The sequence below is a fragment of the Hermetia illucens genome, chromosome 3 (genome assembly GCF_905115235.1).
Source record: "Hermetia illucens chromosome 3, iHerIll2.2.curated.20191125, whole genome shotgun sequence".
In the NCBI taxonomy this organism is placed as follows: Eukaryota; Metazoa; Arthropoda; class Insecta; order Diptera; family Stratiomyidae; genus Hermetia; species Hermetia illucens.
Window position 1 is genome coordinate 158,756,162 of NC_051851.1, and position 21,118 is coordinate 158,777,279.

The 21,118-nt window shown below is 45.8% G+C and overlaps 2 protein-coding genes across 2 annotated transcripts; one reads left to right on the plus strand and one right to left on the minus strand.

The window, feature by feature from the left end:
- Positions 1-294: 294 nt before the first annotated feature.
- LOC119652497 lies at positions 295-958 on the minus strand. The gene is made up of 2 exons (XM_038056680.1): positions 662-958; positions 295-604 (listed from the first exon to the last, which is right to left on the minus strand). The coding sequence occupies exons 1-2, from the start codon at positions 785-787 to the stop codon at positions 401-403; spliced, it is 330 nt and encodes a 109-aa protein (XP_037912608.1). The 5' UTR covers positions 788-958; the 3' UTR covers positions 295-400.
- An 18,947-nt stretch (positions 959-19,905) lies between these two features.
- On the plus strand, positions 19,906-20,913 carry LOC119651984. Its single transcript, XM_038055899.1, has 3 exons — positions 19,906-20,057; positions 20,173-20,586; positions 20,727-20,913. The coding sequence occupies exons 1-3, from the start codon at positions 20,003-20,005 to the stop codon at positions 20,840-20,842; spliced, it is 585 nt and encodes a 194-aa protein (XP_037911827.1). The 5' UTR covers positions 19,906-20,002; the 3' UTR covers positions 20,843-20,913.
- The last annotated feature ends 205 nt before the right edge of the window (positions 20,914-21,118 follow it).

Consider the following 21,118-nt stretch of genomic DNA (forward strand, 5'->3'; position numbering starts at 1 on the left):
ACTTAGCAGGCAAAGTTCCAGTGATAGGCAGCTGCTAAGTGAACTGCGCTAGATGCAAAACAAATTCAAATGGGAATGCATAAAAGATTAGTCAGGCCATCAGCGCTGCAAGGATTAAATAATTTACAGGAAACTACGAAAATAGGATGCTCCTCTGGAGCTGGAAATTGATATAAACAATTTAGCGGAAGCATTTAAACTCAATTATGTTTCCATGGAGATATGAACTGAACGCTCGTCACAGGAGCTCATCTCATAATGAGGCTGGGACCATCAGGACTAAAACTCCCTTGAATCACGCTAGACCTATATAATATCTGATACGCTAGACAAGGTACTGTAACATGTTACAAAGAACTTTAAAAAATTAACGACACAATGTAAATCCTTCAGGACCTCTTCACGAATCATCCTCATTCTGATCATTTGGATAATTCCGTTGACTTTGGTAGCAAACCGACTTCCAAAGCCGCCATAGCTTGAATTCAAATGTGCCATCAGCAAGCTGGTGTGGTTCCTCTATTGACCTTCGAGGTTTCAGCTTCCAACCACCTAGAAATTTCAGGCGTAATATCCGGTAGACACCATGGAAGAGGCAAAGAAGCTGGAAACAATAAATGATAAGGAAGGAAGGACTTCATCTTTGTATAGGATATCTTACTTCCCGGCATTGTATAATCAAGAAGGGAAATATCATGGCCATTCCGAAAATCAAACGTTCTACGTCAAGGATCTTAGTTTCTCGGGCCAAGTCCATGTCTATTGGTATATTTCCGTACCTGATCATAAGCCTATTGGAATAGAAGAAATCTTGGCTTTGATGTCAACGAAGGAGCTGAAATCACTTAAATTTGGTACAAAAATGTATTTTAGAAAATTATGGCGAAACTACCGACGTAATTTTAGGTTTATTATAAATTGACAGATTTTTCTATTTGTGTATGTTCCAAAAAAATGCTAACTTCAGTCAAAATAACGCCAATTCAGTAGTCATTTCTTTCAGATTTTTCAGTCGGGTAGGTTCTGCTCCATTTTTTAGGGCATACGTTTTGACCCCTCACTCCACTATGTTTCACCCAGTGTAAGAAATCAGAAATCAGTTTCGAAAAGTACAAATCGTGCCCTTTCATTTAATGCCCTATATGACCATATTCTGTGAAAAAGTGTACACCCCCTTTCGCATCTATGGGGAGCCCTCTTAAATCCAACGTAAAATGATGCCACTCGCTGGATGTAAAGGGACACACAGAGCGCATGCTTTCACACAAATTTCGTAACTATGATTTAGCGCTTTCCGAGTAAATCGGGTGTGACGGACAGAGAGACAACACACAAGTTTCAAGTAAATCGTACCTACGCACCCCTGAAGAAGCAATTGTGGAAAACACAAAGAAAATTGGCAAAATTAAAGCCCCAGGTATAGCCAAGACATCCCGGTTTTGCGCCGAGGTTCACCAATTCGATATCCCTAAAAGTTGCCTGGCGTCCTGAACTACGCCATCGCTCCATCTCAGGTAGGGTCTGCCTGGTCTTTTTTTTCTACCATATAGATAGATATTACCCTTATAGACTTTCCGCTGGATCATCCTCATCCATACGGATTAAGTGACCCGCCCACCGCAACCTATTGAGCCGGATTTTATCCATAACTTGACGGTCATGGTATCGCTCATAGATTTCGTTGTGATGTAGGCTACGGAATCCTCCATCCTCATGTAGGGGGCCAAAAATTCTTCGGAGGATTCTTCTCTCGATCGCGGCCAAGAGTTCGCAATTCTTCTTGCTAAGAACCCAAGTCTCCGAGGAATACCTGCGGACTGCCAAAATCATTGTCTTGTACAGTAAGAGCTTTGACGCTTTTAAGCTGAAATAGGCTCTGCTGGCTGACAACAACCGTGCGCGGATTTCATCATCGATTGTGATTTTCGACCCTAGATAGGAGGATAGGAGGAATTATCAACGGTCTCAAAGTTGCCGTCTTCCATCTTTATTCTTCTCGTTTGACCAGTGCGGTTTGATGCTGTTGATTGGTTGGTTTTTGGTACTGACTTCATTGATTTGCAGCCCAAGATCTCGCCGATTGCCGCCTGCTCGATCTGGATTAAGACAGTTTGTACTCCTCGCATTTACCTCAGCATCGTGGATCACTTTCTCGAGGGCCAGGTTACAGGGGGCGCATAATAGGGGCAGCGGGATGCTTAGACCATTCTTGATGTCGAATGGTCTCGACAGTGATCCTGCTGCTTTTATCTGGCCTCACACATTGGTCAGGGTCAGTCTAGTCTGTCTTATGAATTTCGTCGGAATACCGAATTCTCTCATGGTCATGTACAGTTTTACCCTGCAAAGATGGTACAACTGATATCCATATTCCAACAGTTTTTCCATCGCTTGCCGCAGAGAGAAAATCTGATCTGTTGCTGATTTGCCTGGAGTGAAGCCTATTTGGTGTGGGCCAATAATGTTCTGGGCGTATGGGGCTATCCGACCTAGCAAAAGAGCGGAGAATACCTTATATATGGTACTCAGCAACGTGATACCTCCATAATTGCTGCACTGCGTGATATCTCCCTTTTTATATATGGGACAGATAATGCCTCGTTGCTAATCGTCAGGCATTGATTCTCTGTCCCACATCTTGAGCATAAGTTGATAATTTAACCAATTCGGCTGTAATTCCATCGACTCCTGGCGACTTATGATTTTTATGCCCATGACTGTTTCTTCTGTACTTGGTGGTTGAAACCTGCAACTCGCCCATGTTTTGGTTGTTCAGCAGTTCATCAAAGAACTCAACCCATCGCTCCAATATACCCATTCTATCTGATTTCCCTGTTTCTCTCGGCAGGATGAGCATCGAGGTGTGTAAGTCATTTGTTGATGCTTCATCTCCAAGATCTTTGTTGACTGCGGTTGTTGCGGCATCTATTTCCCCTTATACGTATTATGGAGGGCTGTGTTATAAATGGCTTCAGCATTCACTCTCACCTTATTGTAGGTGGTGTTGTAATTCAAGCCCGGACCACAATGCCAACGAGATAGTGATCCAAAACTATATTGCCCCCCCCCCTATATATTCTGACTGGCTGAGAGGTGGCGGCGTTCGATCACCATGTGGTCAATTTGGTTAAAAGTGGTCTCGCCTGGCGAGGCCCACGATTGTTTTTAACATTATTATTCAAAGCGACAGTCAAGCGGCTATTAAGGCACTTAGGTACTACCAGGTGAATTCCAAACTGGTGTAGAAATGCTTTACCAAACTGAACACGCTTGGCTCGCTCAATAAGGTCTGGATACTCTAGCTTCCAGGCCATGTTGGGTTAGATGACAATGAGGCATCCAGGAAAGAAACAGCGAATTCGCTATACGGGCTATAGCTCTTCTGTGGAGTCGGAAATAGCTTCATGGCTACTCGGCTAAAAAACGAAGAAGAGCGACTGACGAAAATGTACTAGGAGAACTTGCCAGTGCCCATCACATCCCAAGCTGATTCCACGATAATCTCATCGACCACCGAAGACGATCGATGAAACCTGCACTATCGATCTGAAGATCACATGCTAACTCGATAAACAAAAGCAACCGGTAGTATACGATAATAAATTACCTTAGCCCGACCTTGTTGAAAGAAAGATTTTCATTTGGCCAGGAGTTCTCTTGGCGTCTAAAATAGAAAAACGTTAACAAAATTTTCTTCTTTGGCCTTCGTCCTCTTCAGGAGCCGGGTCGACTCGTCTATATCAGATTCATCACGTTTCTCTGCCATAGGTTTGGTTCAGGTGAAATCGAGAGACTCTCACTAGCGGTCAATATTTCGGTCGTTTGTTCAAGCCAATGTTCGCTAATCAGTTCCCGTCAGCGCGGATTTCTAAATCATATCAGCGAACACATCTCTCTCGGGGTTTTTCCACGATGGATGAAATGCCATATCAGTTGGGGATATCTTAATTTCCGAATATCTTCATCCCTATTACCGTGAGGTGGAGTCTATTGTTTTTGGTCGCCGGCCAGCCCTAGGAACCATAGATAGCTGCGGAGCGAACCGGACTGTCGTCCGTCCTGGAGATTTCGGATTTAAGACATTCGTTGATGCGTCCATCGTAAATAACGCCAGTGGAATTTGTAGGTACCGAGATCGCTATTATTGGCTTGGCAAAGTAAAAATAGGTTACATCATGTGCCGATCCCCTTTCTGTGTTTGCCGAATGCAGCTCACACTATTGCTCAAGTCCAGCTGAAACTTGTTTGTCTCTTTCTTTACAGTTGCTGACTTTTATCCCTTTTTCGTGCTTCCGAGTATAGGATTCTTCTACTTTTGTAGGTATTCGAGTAGAAGCCGCAACTGATTAACAACGAGTTCGGCAGGGGTTTTGACCACCTCAGCTTTCGTCAATGAAGCGGCTTTTCCCTTCTTTATAACTTGCTAAACCACTAAGGCCTCGCCAATTTTATCCTTACTTCGTTTCCTCCTTTACCTTATATTAAGGAGATATTAGCTGCATTTGCCACATGTGCAAAGTGCAACTCGATAATTGAACGTGCCTTCATATAGGTCAAAGTAGGACCCTTTATCAAGGCCCGAATGTTTCCGCTTCTGACTTGTGAACACACAGTTCATTTCTCGAGAAAGGTATGCTGCTCCAGTTTGCACCCTTTTATATTCATGCTTTGTATCAAAAGCGTTAGTATCAAACCAATGACCCTCCTTGCCGGATCCCGACACCAATCTCGATAACCAATGAACATAGTTACCATAGCAGCCGACGCGACCTTTCAAGCTTAAAAGCCTTTCCAAATCGATCATCCGATACATCTGATTTCTATTCTATCTCTTTCATCTCTCTATCCCACGCTTTTTTCCCTTCAATGTAACAAGGATACCTCAGCAATCAAGTTTCCTACTACTGAGGTGCTGCAACCGCTGGATATCGACGACCAAGACCCTCCCCCCTTTCAAACCCCCACAACTACTGTTACCGAATTTTCGAAGCATCATCATCATCAACGGCGCAACAACCGGTATCCGGTCTAGGCCTGCCTTAATAAGGAACTCCAAACATCCCGGTTTTGCGCCGAGGTCCACCAATACGATATCCATAAAAGCTGTCTGGCTTCCTGACCTACGCCATCGTTCCATCTTAGGCAGGGTCTGTCTCGTCTTCTTTTTCTACCATAGATATTGCCCTTATAGACTTTCCGGGTGGGATCATCCTCATCCATATGGATTAAGTGACCCGCCCACCGTAACCTATTGAGCCGGATTTTATCCACAACCGGACGGTTATGGTATCGTAATAGATTTCGCCATTGTGTAGGCTACGGAATCGTCCATCCTCATATAGGGGGCCAAAAATTCTTCGGAGGATTCTTCTCTCGAACGCTGCCAAGAGTTCGCAATTTTTCTTGCTAAGAACCCAAGTTTCCGAGGAATACATGAGGACTGGTAAGATCATAGTCTTGTACAGTAAGAGCTTTGACCCTACGGTGCGACGTTTCGAGCGGAACAGTCTTTATAAGCATGCGATAAAGTTTCCGAAGCATGCTTCGTAACAATGGTCCTTCTCCTCCTCCATTTTTGGTTTATTTTCTGAGTATACTTGCCATAGTCAATCTTAAAGTTTTGTGTAAAATAAAACCATTAAAGTCGTTTGCTGTATGTCTGTTTTTTTTTTTTTTTTTTGTAAGGAGGTAGAAATCAGCAGTCGTCAGAAGACTGTGGCCTGTGCTTGACTTAAAGTTTCCTCCTCCCTTTAAAGTTTCTTCGCTCGTCTCTGAATATCGGACAGTGGAAGAATGTGTGCTCTGAGTGGTCGGGAACTCCCTCGCAGTTTGGACAATTGGTTGAATTGCCCAATTTGAACCTGCCCCATTAAAAACTGAGTCGAAATATAATTAATCTTCCTATATTGTCGACTCTTTTCCAAGTGGTCCCAACATTCCGGCCATCTATTTTCAGATCTCTCCCTTTCGGCGATCTTCGTCTGCGACAAAAAAGAGACTGACTTCAGATTGTATATACTCGTCATCTCATCTACCAAGATGTCAATTGGCATCATTGCATGATATACGAAATGCCTTTCTCCAAATAGAGAGACAGAGAACAAGGAAGTCTTACTTACTTAGACTTGCTAGCACTGATGAAGGAAGCAAGATCACCGCCTTTCTCCCGGATTCTTTTTTTTTTTGCTGGCAGGTCGCTCACACTACGGTTCGATGTCACTTAGGTCGCCTGTGCCACTTTTGGAATGGCAGGTTTCGGCTTTCCCTTTGGACCTCTTTCCTGCTCCTGCGACCTACTATAGAGGACCCTAATGGTTCTCCATGGGCCATGTTTTTAATAGCATGGTGTACGTTGTGCTTGTCTTTGATAAACTCGGACAGCTCAATTATTTTTACTCCAACCTGCTTGAAAGGTCGTTCCTTCCGATCAGGGCTTTGCTCTTGACTCTTGGCCGGATTACTCCTTCTAAACGTACCTTCCCCGTAGCATTTAACGTACTTTGTTGCGTTTTATATTTTAACGTCTTTGGCATTGGTGGCGATCGAAAAATTGAAGAGCTTCTCCTGAACAGGTTAATTTCTTGGTCTCGGAGCACCGGTAGTCCACTTGCTCCCTCTCAAAAGCCTCCGATACTGGGGCTCCAAGCCCCTGCACCGTAAGTTTCCTCCTTCTCTCTTCTTCCTGGTTGGTTTTATTTTCTGGGTATCTTTCCCATATCCATTTTGGCCCACGAAATGAGATGAGATGAGCAAACACTAGCGCCAACCCGGTTCACGCCTCATGGGAGATCTGGTCATTCCTCACAGCAATTGACACCAAATTTGGTGGAAGGGTGGGTACTGTGAACGCTTACGCATACAGTGAGTTACATCCTTCCGGTTTCCGAGTAGTTGTAAAACTTTTGTTGGGAATTGCTTAAAAGAAATATTTCTAATCTCCAACGGATTGCATACGTCCTTACAGATATCTTCATACTTTGAATTGACTTAGCACACTCAGCTCCCTTGAGTCCTCTCTGAGCTTACTCATCGTTTCCTGATCCAGATTTACATAAATATTGGTAATTTAAAGCTGATTTAATTCTATCAGAACCAGTCAATCGGAACAAATATTTTCGGGTGATATAACGCCGTGAAATTTCCTGGAAAATTGGACATCTATATGGACCATCCGGGTTCGATCTATTGCCCCATTGAATGCTTCTCACTGGCATTGCCAGGATTTCATTCCAGCAACATCATCACTATACAATCTTCTCCCAAAGTACCGACAAGCCCGAGTATGCAACTTGACTGCACCTTCCTCAATTTGACTTGGTCCTTGCACAATGGACAATTGTTATCGATACAAGTGCACAGCAGATGCTGCCATCCTGCCTGATTTGGGGACAGTACACCCGAAACCCTAGCCCAACGTCGAGCACTGACTTCACTCCTTTCAAATCGCAGCACATTATCTGTTTTATTTTCGTCCCTCCATATACGGGAAAATTGTGAGAATCAAGTTCAAAAACTTCCAACATTGTATTGTGTTCGGGCTGCAGGCAACAACGACAGAATCACCGCCATCATCGTCAACATCGATAAAGTTTCCCAATTTGAGAGTCGTTTCCCTTGAGTGGAAACGGTTTATGCACTCGTTACTACTATCTCGCAATGGATTGCATCCCTCTCCTTATTAAGGATTCGTGCTGACTTGGCCAAAACCAAGTGTGCAGGAAGGAAGTATTTTATGTAGCTCCTTCCGATGCTCTCGTCCTCCAGGAAAATATGCATCATTAAAAATATTATTCATGTCATCTTTTGCAAACGTTGGTTTATTTATTTATTTTCAAAATGATGACACGTGTAGAAAATTCGAGGAGGAAAACCGTAACATATTCGCTTTGGGAACTCTTGGAAAATTAAGGGAAATCATATGTTGTTGCGTGTAAACCTTTGAAAGTTACAAGAAAAGTTTATTATATTATACGCTTGGGAGGGCGTTAAGCTCAAGATTATCCCTTACGACGAGATTCCCAGGAGACCGGTCGCTCGCATTTGGTTGCCGAAGATCCGCATGGAGAAGGACAAGCTGGTCCATTTCCTGCGCCTTCACAACCCCGGGATTCCCATGGACGACTGGGTTGTTATAAAGGAGGAGGAACCTCAGATAAACAGCCAGCCCGTACTGCTCCGCATAAACGAGGAGTGCCTGGAGGCACTGAAAAAGGCCGATTACAAAGTGTGGTTCGGAGTCAGGAATGCCAAAGTAAAAGTGTTCCGCTCTGCAAAACCGGACGACGACCTTGACCCAATCGACGCCGCCAACGAGCTGTTGGAGGAGATGTCGATCGACGGTCCGACGGGGGCTGTCGAACCCCCCACGCAAGCAGATCATGCTGAGGGTAACGCAGATAAATCTGCAGCACTCGAAGTGTGCCTCGGCTAATCTGCTCGTCTTCCTCTTAGAGGAAGACATCGACATCGCATTAATACAGGAGCCCTGGGTCGGAAGCGACCGAACCATCAAAGGGCTCCAAAGCAAATATTTTAATTTATTCCACAGCACAGGAGACGCTGATCAGGCTAAACCTAGAGCATGTATTCTTGCGAGGAAGAGTCTGCACGCTTTCCTGTGCCCGGACCTGAGTTCCAGTGACCTAGTTGTGGTCAAGCTGGAGCAGGTGGGGGCAGAGAACGTGTATATTTCCTCGGCGTACATGGCTCACGACCGATCAGCTCCGCCACAAGAACTACAACATCTGGCGAACACCATAACATCAAAGAAAGCCAACCTGCTGATAGGCTGCGACGCAAATGCAAGGCATACGCTTTGGGGCAGCTCTGAAATCAACGAAAGAGGTGAGTCATTTTTTGATTTTATTATTACTTCAAATCTATCGGTGTGTAACAGGGGCAGTACACCAACCTTTCATTTCTCCTGCTCGGAGAACTGTGACGGTTGGGAGGAGGTCCTTGATATCACCCTAATAACCGACAACGGGGTTCTTAGGGTGGAGGACTGGAGAGTGTCTGACCAGAGATCCTTCTCTGACCACAGTTGGATACTCTTCAGTCTAGATCTCGCCGCAGAGGTTTCCAAGCCCTTTAGAGACCCCAGGAGGATCGACTGGAGAAAGTTTGGTCAGGTAATTAAGAACAAACTCTCCGGTGCGCAAATTGGTAGGATTGGCACGACAGACGAACTGGAGTCAAAGGTCGGGGCTCTGGAGAAGGCTTTTGATACCGCCTTCAAAGTCTCGTGCCCTGCTAAGTACAGCAAAAAGACCCTGCCACCGTGGTGGAACGAAGATCTCTCTAGTCTCAGGAAGCTGACCAGAGAAATCTTCAACATCTGCTACAGGCAAAAATACTGGCAGCCATACAACGACTGCCTAAAGAAGTACAAGTCGGCCATCAGGACCGCGAAGAGGCGGTCTTGGCTAGACTATTGTCAGAACATTGAAAGCACTAGTGAATCCGCGAGGCTCAATAAGATTCTGTCCAAGGAACATAAGAGTCCATCCTGCCTTAAAAAGTCGGAAGGCTTCTGGATGGAATCTTCTAGTGAAACCTTGGAGCTGCTGGTGCAAACGCACTTTCCCTCCAGCGAGGAGGACTGTGAGTCAGAACCTCGCTTGAAGGGTTTACGGCAACCCCAGCTGTGCGAGACTATCAAATCGGTAATTACCGGGGATAGGATCGGCTGGGCTATAAACAGCTTCTCCACATACAAATCTCCAGGCCCAGATGGCATAATGCCAGTCATGCTACAGAAGCAGCAGGAAAGGGTTGTGCCGTGGCTTGTTGAGATTTACCGGAGCTGCATCACTTTAGGATACGTACCGCAGTCTTGGAGGCGCGCACGGGTGGTTTTCATACCGAAAGCGGGCAGGCGCGGTCATGAGTCCGCGAAGGACTTTCGGCCAATCAGCCTGACCTCTTTCGTGCTGAAGACCCTAGAACGCGTCCTGGACTTTCACTTAAGGACGATTATGGAGAGAACGCCTTTCTCTAAGTCCCAGCATGCCTACCTCAAAGGAAAATCCACAGAAACCGCCCTCCACGAGGTAATTGGCACGGTTGAGCGGTCGCTGCAGTACAAGCAGTATACCCTTGCTGCCTTCTTAGATATTGAAGGAGCTTTCAACAACGTCAGTACCAACGCCATCAAGGAAGCCTTGATCGGTATTGGATTGGAGGGGTATTTCACCCATTGGATTATATCCATGCTGAGTACCAGGATAATCCAATCCGATCTGGGAGGCAACCACTTGACCAGAGCTGTGAACAGAGGCACGCCCCAGGGTGGTGCTATCTCACTGGTGCTCTGGTTAATAGTAATGGACAAAATTTTACATACATTAGACAGCAGCGGGGTGAAGGTGGTGGCGTATGCCGACGACTTGGTGATACTAGTATCTGGGATGTTTCTGTCCATTATGAGCGACATCATGGAAGAAGCGTTGCGAAGGGTGTGCCTGTGGGCCGCAAGATGCGGACTCAGCATAAACCCAACCAAAACGCAACTGATGCTATTCACCACCAAGACAAGGATACCTGAATTCCATCTACCACGGCTGAATGAACAAAGATTGGTTCTTTCCTCTAATGTGAAGTATCTGGGTGTAATCCTGGATCCTAAGCTAAATTGGAGGTTGAACATAGAACTGAGGGTTAAGAAGGCCTGTATAGCCTTCTATGCCTGTAAGAGAACCTTTGCCAAGAAATGGGGTCTCCGGACGAGGATGGTTCTCTGGATGTACACCGCTGTAGTGCGTCCGATCCTGACGTACGGATCTATTGTATGGTGGCAGGCTTTGAAGAAGAAATACAATAGAACGAAGCTTAATAGGATTCAAAGAACCGCGTGTGCAGGTGCTACGGGGGCTCTGCAGTCTTGCCCGGCAGATGCTCTCAATGTACTCCTGCATCTCCTCCCCCTTGACCACCACATCAAATATGTTGCAGCGTGCAGTGCCGTCAGACTACGTGAGTCCGGATGCTGGGCAGCGAAGTCCTACGGCCACAGCAACATTCTAGATGAAATACCTCGAGAAATCTGGGCATCCCCCACGGACTATGTCACACGCAAGCTGAACTTCACGAGAAACTTTGCTGTGGACCTTCCAACCAGGGCAAAGTGGAAGACCGGCGGCGTGTTGCAAGACTATGACACGGTATTCTTTACGGACGGATCAAAGATGGCCTATGGAGTCGGCGCGGGGGTTTTCTCGAATACACACGGTGTATCCAAGTCGTATGGTCTCCCAGGTTTCACCAGTGTATTCCAGGCGGAAGTACTGGTGATATTGGAAGTCTGTCGATGGCTGGAGCGTGATTCGAGCCCCAAGCGTAACATAGCCATTCTGACCGACAGCCAAGTGGCCATCAAGGCCTTGTACTCAACGACGACATCTTCCCGGTTGGTGGGGCAGTGCAGAGACACGCTCAACCATCTGGGCGGCACGCTCAAGATCACTGTCCTCTGGGTTCCCGAGCATAGGAACATAGAAGGGAATGAGCGGGCTGACGGATTGGCCAGGCAAGGCTCTGCTCTTGGCAGTCCCTCGGGGAACACAGTCGGTGTTCCGCTGGCGGCTGTCGGGGGCCGAGTCTACTCGCACTACCTAGCAGCCGCGGGCCTGATATGGCGAAGGCTTACAAGCCGTGCCAAGTCAAGGAGAATTTGGCCCGCTTATAACATAGCCCGATCACGAGAGCTCCTGTGCCAGACGCGTGCAAATGCATTCAAGATTACGGCGGTCTGCACGGGGCACTGGCCTATAGGGGACCATGCCGCTAGACTCGGCTTACCCTACAACTCGCATTGCCGAAGCTGCGGAGAAGGAAGGGAAACCCTCATGCACTTCCTCTGCGATTGCCCGGCTCTGGCTCGAGCCAGGCTGCGGACACTGGTTAAACCATTCTTTGGGGACCTCTGAAGATCCGAGCCAGCTGGACTCCGCTTCCCTGTTCCGATAACAACAGTCACGGTCTTAGGAGTTTGTGGCATCAAAACGGCGCACCAAAGCGCTAATTGGGTTCCTCGGAGCGGCCACTCATACCTACCTACCTACCCTATACGTATAATGGAGAAATGATTCAGCCGGTTAAGCGTCAGCCTCTTGACCTCGTTGCCCGTAGTTGACCTGGTTTGCTATAGATCTTTGTGTTAATAGAAAAGACGAAGATAATTTGGGACTTCGTCAGCTCTACTTTGAGAGCAACGTGACCGAAATAATTATAGGTGGTAATCGTTTCCTAATCTATAATCGCAAACATGATCATTATCATCATCAACGGCGCAACAACCGGTATCCGGTCTAGGCCTACCATAGTAAGGAACTCCAGACACCCCGGTTTTGCGCCAAAGTCCACCAATTCGATATCCCTAAATTCCGTCTGACGTCCTGACCTACGCCATCGCTCCATCTCAGACAGGGTCTGCCTCTTCTTCTTTTTCTACCATAGATATTGCCCTTATAGACTTTCCGGGCTGGATCATCCTCTTCCATATGGATTAGGTGGCCCACCCACCGCATTGTGGTATTGCTCATAGAGTTCGTCGTTATGTAGGCCACGGCATGGTCCATCCTCATGTAGGAAGCCAAAAATTCTTCGGAGGGTTCTTCTCTCGATCGCGGCCAAGAGCTCGCAATTTTTCTTGCTAAAAAACCTGGGTCTCCCAGGACGAACAAGATCATTGTGTTGTTCAGTAAGACGGTTGGTTTTTGGTGCTGACGTTGCCACCATGTGCTTCGTCTTGCCCTCATTAATGTGCAGCCGAAGATCTCTCGTTGCCTGCTCGATCTGAATGAAGTTAGGCTGTACATCTCGGATTGTTCTTCCCATAATATCAATATCGTCAGTGTAGGCCAGTAGTTGGGTGAACTTGAAAAAGATGTTGCCATGCATGCACAGATGATGGTGGTACAAAATATATTGAACGGAAAACCGCTTAAAATCGACCGAAGCTAAATTTTTGTTTAAGGATGGATGAATCTTAAATCTTAACAAACAGTCTCAAGGGCAAACGTGTGGATAGAGTATTTTGCTTGGTTGCTAGCGCTTGTTGGCGATCTGACAAGCCTCAACAAACAGTCATAACGTTTTTCGGGCTTCCTTGCGTAGTGGAATCTTTCAAAGACTTCAGCAGAACTGCTGACGTTTACTGTTCGTGGACATAAATCCACTCCTACGTACTAAACCATACCCGTGCCTCCTTCAACCGCTCACCCCGAGGACTGTCATTAGATGTTACTTCACGGGGCCGCTTAGCAATTACGCTATCATTCCTGTATGGCTGTTGCTCGTCTCTCCCTTTCCGCTATACGAAGTTCTTTTTGTACATTAGTTACGAAGGTCCCTAATTTCTGCCATTTTGTCTTCCGACTAAAGCATGCGCTCCACCAGAAGATGCACGCTTGAAATGTTGATCCTCCATGCCGCAAAGGAACTCCAATAGAATATTCTATGCTCTGCGTCTTCTTCCTCGCCTGGACAGGTTGTGCATAATGGCGGGTCATCATGCCCAAACCTATTATGATTTTATTTTAAACATCACCACCCCATAGGCTGTATTCCAGGGATTTACGTCAGCTTCTTTGCTTTTTAGAGCTTCTGTTTTCGCTTTGTTTGGGCGCCTTCTGCAAATCGTGCCTCGATTAGGGATGTGGAGAGCAGCTCCTGGAAGTCCAATCTTCTCCTCGAACTATGGACGATTCGTCGGGCTTGCAAGCAATTTACCCTGAGCGTCTTTATTTATTCACTCCACCATTAGCATGGTGAGCTTCTTCTGCTGGTAACTCTTGCGGGCGGCGGTCAAAAGGTAGCATAGGTCCCAGGGCGAAACGTGGATTGGTGCCCACGATGGAGCATAAAACCTGGAAAACGCCTGCTGAACCAACACCAATAGCTCTACTATCAAACTCTATCTTCACCTCCACGTGGTGATCGCTGGAGTTTTTTCTTCACGAAAAACTGCAGACGGAGAAGAATGAAGGCGAGTCTCCCGCGCCTAAAAACGGGACAAAATGTGACAACCCTACACGGAAAACCGATGTTACGAAGCCACGGAGCCGAGGCTCCCTCGGACAGGATGGATTTTACAACGACAAACCCGACCACGACAACGAATTAACGATTTGCGCATTTTCTCATGGAACGTGCGCTCCCTGTACAGACTGTACTGTACAGAATGCTGCTGAGCAGCTAGCCGGCACCCTGTTCCAATATAAGGCTTATGCAACATCGTTGCACTAAATGTGTTCGACAGGGACCGAAAAGGCTGGTTCGACGATGAATGCAAGTTAGCAACGGAACGGAAGAATGCTGTATACCGGGTACTGTTACATTCGCAAAGGATGCGGGCGCGCTTAGAGAGTTATCAGAAACTCCGACGAGCGGGGAAGCGACTTCACAGACGGAAAAAGGAAGCCTGGGAGAATCAACAGGTCTGTGAACTCGAAAAGTACAGGGAGCAACCGCACCAGGTACGCAAGTTTTACCAACAAGTCAGCAGGATGAAGCCTTATACACTTCGATGTTCATCCTGCCGAGACAAAGAGGAAAATGTGATTTCGGACAGAATGGGCATATTGGAACGTATTTTGAGGAATTGCTCAACAACCAAAATATCGGCGAGTTGGAGGTCCCGCCAGCTGAAGGCGATGGACAAATATTGCCTCCATCAAGTATAGAAGAAACAGTCCGTGCAATTCATCGGCTTAAAAATCATAAGTCGCTTTGGTGCGACACTGATGATAGGTTCAAAGAGCAATACTTCCGCAGGTATTTCATTACTGTGGAACGTCATGTAAAATGTCGTAACTACTTCAACAAGTTGATAACGCCACAGGTAGTATTGGTTGTGGTGACAAAACATCTGAAGGAAATCGAGTTGACTGACAGTTTCGTCCAAGGCAGAGGCAACTCAACAGACGCTGCCTCAGTAACGACAGATGGTAATCGCTCCACTTAAATATAATCGCAAACACGTAATGGGTGTTTGCGCTGCTCCCAGGGCAGAGGTGAGGCAGCGTCTGACGAGTTGCCTCTGCCCTGGACGAAACCGTAAGTCAACTTTTTTTGCTTTTTTGAAAACTTGGGTTTAACTCAAAAAAGAGAAGTCCGTGAACTACAAAAGAGGAAGTAAGTTGCTTCCCAAGTGGTTTGGTCCGTCACTAAGTGGGTGCGGACTTAGGACTCCCAGCAGCAAATCGAGTTGTTAAAAATGTAAATTCACGGAGCAGAAAGTGCAAACAATACTCATCATCACGAAGCGCCATTGAAGCACTTAGATTTTCGTTAGCATTGTGAATCACATCACCACTTTTAAGCGGGTCTGTATAAAGGTCAGTATATGGATTACCAAAAGTTCAGAGACAGTGAGGCCGACGTTTTGTCCGCGTCGGACTACCAAGCAGTAGTCCAGTTAGTTAGTTTAGTTTATTGGGGGAAACACAGCTCCGAGTACTCAGGCCATTGTCAGGCCCATTGTACTATGGTATGGTATGGTATGTACTAATACCCCATAAATCGCCTATTCAACGGCTTCCCGGATGCCACGTTCGCAGGCTTTATTGAATCTGAGCACATTCTCCAGAAGCAGAGGGTGTGCCGATTCTTGAAGAAAACCTTCCCAAGGTATCTTCGTCCGAGAGGCCGAGCAGCTGCATAAAAAGTGCAGGGCCGTCTCCTCCTCCTCCTCATATTGGCTGCACATAGCTGAAACCACTATCCCAATCTTTTCCATATGATAGTTTAAGGAGTAATGTCCCGTTAAAAGCCTTACTAGGGTTTTCATGTTCCACTTCTTAAAGGACAACAAAAATGCCGCTCTGGTGGCGCTAGGCTATTTCACACGGATTTTCGCCTGCCGCCAAGAGTCCAAATTTCTCCACTCGGATGCGTGAATCCTTGCAATTCGACCCTTCAGAGTAGACTTAACAGTGGATGGTCGGATTCCAAAAGCTGGTTCTGGCCCCACCATTGTGTATCCAGATCCTCGGCGAGCCAGTCTGTCAGCCTCCTCATTACCGCCGATGTTAGAGTGCCCCGGCACCCACATCAGGAATGTTTCGTTCAGTCGGCCAAGTTTCAGCAGCACCTGATGACAACTCCACACCAACCAGCTTGATAATGTCGTTGCTATTTAGTGACTGTCGGAACAGATGCGAATAGTGCGACCCCTACATTTTTGTCGCAGACATTCTTCTGCTGCCAATGAAATATCATATATCTCCGCCTGGAATATGGTAGTCATTTTTCCGAGGGGTCCAGCCAGTTCTATAATCGGATTCTCCGAGAACACCCCTGCGCCCGATTCGCCCTCCATGACTGACCCGTCAGTGAAGATTATTAAGTCTATAATTTGAAAAAACTCATGGCCATTTGTCCACCATTCTTCTCTTTCGGTGATTACGACAGTGTATGTCTTTTCAAAGACGAATCTGGAAACCATATGATCGGTCGGCATCAGGGCTTCCGGATGTTTGTCAAGAAATTTCCAGATAGACGCATGACTGTATGATTGGCTGCCTTTCCACGCCCCAAGGGTATCGAGCCTCATTGGCTGCTTTCCGTTTCACCTCCAAGTGAATGGGGGGTAAAATTAGGATAGCTTCAAGTGCCGTAGTCGACGTAGTCCTCATTGTTCCAGTAATACTTAGGCAACCAAATCTCTGAATCTGCGTTAGCAGCTTCCTGCTGTTAGCAAAGTTCAGTCTTGACCACCAGACGATGCATGTATACATCAAAATGGATTTTATTATGGATGTATACGAGTACATCCAGTGTATCCGTTTTGGTGAAAGTCCCCAGGTCTTACCTATCGCATTCCTACAGCACCAAAGCAATCTGCAGGATTTCAGATATTGTTCCTGGATATGGTGCTTCCATGTTAACTTCGAGTCGAAATGTACTCCTAAGTACTTGACTGTTTGTGCCAGCTGAATTTCCGCCCTTGATAAGGTGGGTAGCGTACAGCTGCCCCACCTGACGTTCCTAGTGTTCACTAGTCCAAGCTTCCTAGTGTTCACCGTGAGACCATTGCGGAGACACCAACTGTGGATTTCATGCAGAGTTGCATCCAAGCGGTCACATACTGTGTCCGCAAACGTGCCGGTAATTATTACGGCTTGGTTGTCCGCAAATGCAATAGAGAGAGAACCCCTCCCTGTGTGCAGCGTCTAAGACACCCTGCTGCAATAGACTTCTGGCCGACCGATATGTGGATTTTCTCCACTCTAGCGTATGAAGGATCCAACTGATTAGCAGCGGTTCGATTCCATGCTGTCTTGCCGCATCACAAATTGCCGCGAATGAGGCATAATTGAAGGCACCTTCGATGTCCATGAGTGCGCCTAAGGCGTATTCTTTTTCGGACATAGCCTTTTCAATTTTTGCCGTGAGTTCATGGAGTGCTATCTCCGTGGATCTGCCTTTTTGTAGGTGTGTTGCCCATGGTGAAGTGGCCACTTAGGAATGTGTGTATCCTTAGTCCTTTTATTAGAAAAGACGTTAGACCGATCGGTCGGAAGCTTTTTACATCTGTGTAGGTGGGTTTCCCTGGTTTGGGAATGAATAACACCTTCACATGACGCCATTTAATTGGAATATAAGCGTCTGCTAGGCAGGGCGAGGGCATCCATTCACTCTATTACTATGCGCAGGAATGATGCCATCCGGACCTGTAGACTTGTATCTATTGAACGAGTTAAATGCCCATTTTACTCGCTCCAGTGATACTACTTTGCATGCCAGATTCCAGTCTCTCAGTTGAGGGCTGCATGCACCTATCGGCCCCGAGATTATACTTTGGATGCTGCTTGGGAAGTGCACTTTAAGCAACCATGATGTTTTACCCTTTCTTGGCATCGTGAGTGGACAGATTTCCTCGAAACTTCTCTCATGCTAGTCCAACGCACCCTCCCTTCAAGGTCATTGTTATACGGTTAACAACCGTTCTGGGGTTTTTTCGCTGCGCGAAATGCGAAATGAGATAGTCCAACGTCTCTAATGCCGAACGCATGCAAGGGACAAGCCTGCACTTGGCTGTAAAAATAAGCGCGCAGCGAGTCAACTTGGCGATGATGTTGTGCCGCCTCGTCAACCACGCCCCTACCTCCGATGTTACAAGGCAGTTTCATCGGCTCCACGGCAAAGTTTGGATGATACATTTGGAATTTGGACATAGTTGTTTGTATCCGCCGCTAGACTTTTTCAGAGCGGTCTTCGCCCACGGCAATATTCCGAAGGCATAAGCCAGTGAAGGGATAGGAATACATTCAACGCGCTTATTTTATTCTTCCCCGACAGATGCGATTTCAGTACCTGCTTTAAACGTCGCAGGAATTCGGACAGCAGAGCATCCTTCAGATCACCAACTCAAGCATGGGTTCCTTTCAGAATTCCTAGGTACTTGTGGAAGTCCATCTCGGTCATAGCTTTGATGTGGAGGATACCAATGCTATGTCCGGCATGCGGGTCGTGATGACCTTTGCGGATGGCTTGGATTCGAAACTTGTCTAATCAAAAATCCATCCAACTATCACGGCTGAACGTTTCTACTATTCGCAACAAACTTCTAAGATGGTCATCAGTACCAGCATGTCATCTAAGTATAATACATCAAGTGTGTCAGTTCGCACTTAGCACGTAGGCCATATTTAATTGCAAAACCATGCCCTCTAGCATCATTCAGTGGCCATGAAAGGGGGTTCAGTGCCATACAAAACCAAAGGACCTTATCGTTTAATGAGATGATGACTACCGCTGTCCTTTAACGAGGTTAGAAAAAGAAAACCTTTCTCCCCATTCTGCCCTCCTCGCGGGATAACCTCGAAAATTCAACTTGGTCATGCTAATATAAAAGGAACCACATTTTGAATGGCCATAACGTTGTAATGGCGTTGGGCGCATCGAGTTCCTCTTCCTCCTCCGTCCTCTGGGGATGAGGTTGAAATTCTACCTTTATGAAAATTTTATTTCAGCCGTGGGCAGAAATATATTGCGCAACGAAGCACAATATGCCCATACACAACACATCGCGTTGCACAAGCGTCTCCGTTGCGCAAAAGATTTCAAACATGTTTGAAATCCGTCAAACATTTGCACAACGCATCAAACGCGCCCATTCATTAGCAAATTATTGCACAACAGCCTGCGTTGCGCAATTTGTTTGAGAGTTAATGGCACTATAATGCTTGAACCGCCGCACCGTGTTTAACTGATTTTACAGTATATTTGGGATCAAAAACTATCTACGGGTTCCTTTGCCACAATACAAAACAATCTTGGACTCATCAGACTATAAAATGTTTCCCCATTTCTCGGTCTCCCAACTTAAATGGGTTTTGGCGAAGCTGTAAATGTGCCGTTACATGCTTTTTACTGAGCAGAGGAGCTTTTCTCGGACTAGTGGTTCAGTGGAAAAAAATAATATAAACAGACTAACTAACTTTAGCAAACAATCAAACACAAAACAGTGGCGTATTGTATTCCCAAACCCATTTCTACAGATTATTTTTCTCTTACATCTGCATACATATTACAACTTAGGTTAAGCGCCATTATTTTTAAATCCCATGAAGCATAAGAAGCTAAGTTTTTTCTATGAGTTAAAAAAAGACCCTAGATCTTTATACCTCGTTGGATAGCTGATGAAATGTAAATGTTTTTAGGCACATCTGCAAAGCAGTTGCCATATTATTTTTTTTAGATATCCTGTAAAGAAAATTCACAAATCACACAATTCTTGTGGATAAAAGAAACTAGTGTTTCCTAATATTATCTATCGCTGAAATTATTCAAAGAGCTTCCCACCTTAGCTTTAAACATTTCAGCTGCTCACCACAAGCTGTCAGTATATTGCCTGCCTTAGCTAAATCTTTGAACGAACTCTAGAGATTCACCCCCAGATCAGCTGTGCGGAACAAAACAAACGGTATGAGGGAAGCAATTGTAAACAAGGAGGAAAGTTGTTGATATTTTTATAAAAATTTTCACTGAAACACCAATGGAAACACCTGAAAAACGAGATTCAAGTTTCAGCAGCTTAACGCCAGTTAGAAGTAAGTCGTGTAGATGAGATTTTTGCTTGCGTATTGATAATGCAGGCGAGTTTCGAATGATCCGCATTTCAACGCTTAGGGTTTTGTAATAAGAGTCCGCAACACTCTTTTCCAGCTCCAAGCACGCCTACCACATCAGCTACTACAATAGTGTCCAATCGCCTAGCACAAATCGTGAAAAAACTCAGCGACAACTGCAAGGAATGGGAGAGTCAGCAGCAACATGGGACGGACATTATCAAGGCAATTATAGTTAACATTCCCAAGGATTCCAGCGCGCAAAATGCAGACCATTATACCGCCAGCTTGGAACGGCTCTGTAAACAATTGCATGCATGCGTGGCGATATTTCATGACGTAAACGAAACAACGAAGAAGTGTCTCGAGGAACTACGAGCTCTTTGGGCGTTGAGTGGCCAAAGCAAAGATGTTCAGTCGAAATCGTGGAATTTCGAACAATATATTAAGTGGACAGAGGAGACTGTTGAGGAGTTCCAGGAGATCTACGAGATCAAGAAGATTGTAATGGGTAAGTTGGGGTTCTGAAGGCTGGAAGCTTTGAACGCGCAAAACAACTCACCTGCTTGTCCACTGAATGCGGGAAAATCGAGATCATACTCTAATGAAAAGGGAACCTCTCCTTATTGCTACTTTTATCTTTTGTTTCAGAGGAAATCGCCCACGCCTTCGAGAAATCTGACCTGGAACTGCACCGGAGCATCTGGGAATTCACCGATCCATATTTGAGTCTGCGATTCAAGTTTCTGGAGGTTGAAAGGACGTGATATTTGTCATTTATACTCTTAAGTGAATGGTGCTTTATAAATACACAATCCTAATAAAATGATTTTTATAATATTTCGGGTTTTAATTCTAAATTTTGTACGCGGTATCTTCTGTCTGTTCTTTTCCGACTGAATTAGTTGCGACCAGGCCGACTTTTGCACTCCAAATGGTTGGAATTGACTTTATAACCGCAGTAGAAGCATTCAGTGCTAAATATTAGTCATCTAAGTCTATTTAATCCAGAAAAAAATCAAATTTATCTTTCGAGGCATTTC

Bases quoted from the DNA above. Each gene is read 5' to 3' on its own strand.
- LOC119652497 (XM_038056680.1), bottom strand. From the start codon at position 787: ATGATCAGGTACGGAAATATACCAATAGACATGGACTTGGCCCGAGAA. The intron at 605-661 runs GTAAGATATCCT...TATTGTTTCCAG, and splicing joins TGATTATACAATGCCGGGAA to CTTCTTTGCCTCTTCCATGG.
- LOC119651984 (XM_038055899.1), top strand. From the start codon at position 20,003: ATGGAAACACCTGAAAAACGAGATTCAAGTTTCAGCAGCTTAACGCCA. The intron at 20,058-20,172 runs GTAAGTCGTGTA...ACTCTTTTCCAG, and splicing joins CAGCTTAACGCCAGTTAGAA to CTCCAAGCACGCCTACCACA. The intron at 20,587-20,726 runs GTAAGTTGGGGT...CTTTTGTTTCAG, and splicing joins GATCAAGAAGATTGTAATGG to AGGAAATCGCCCACGCCTTC.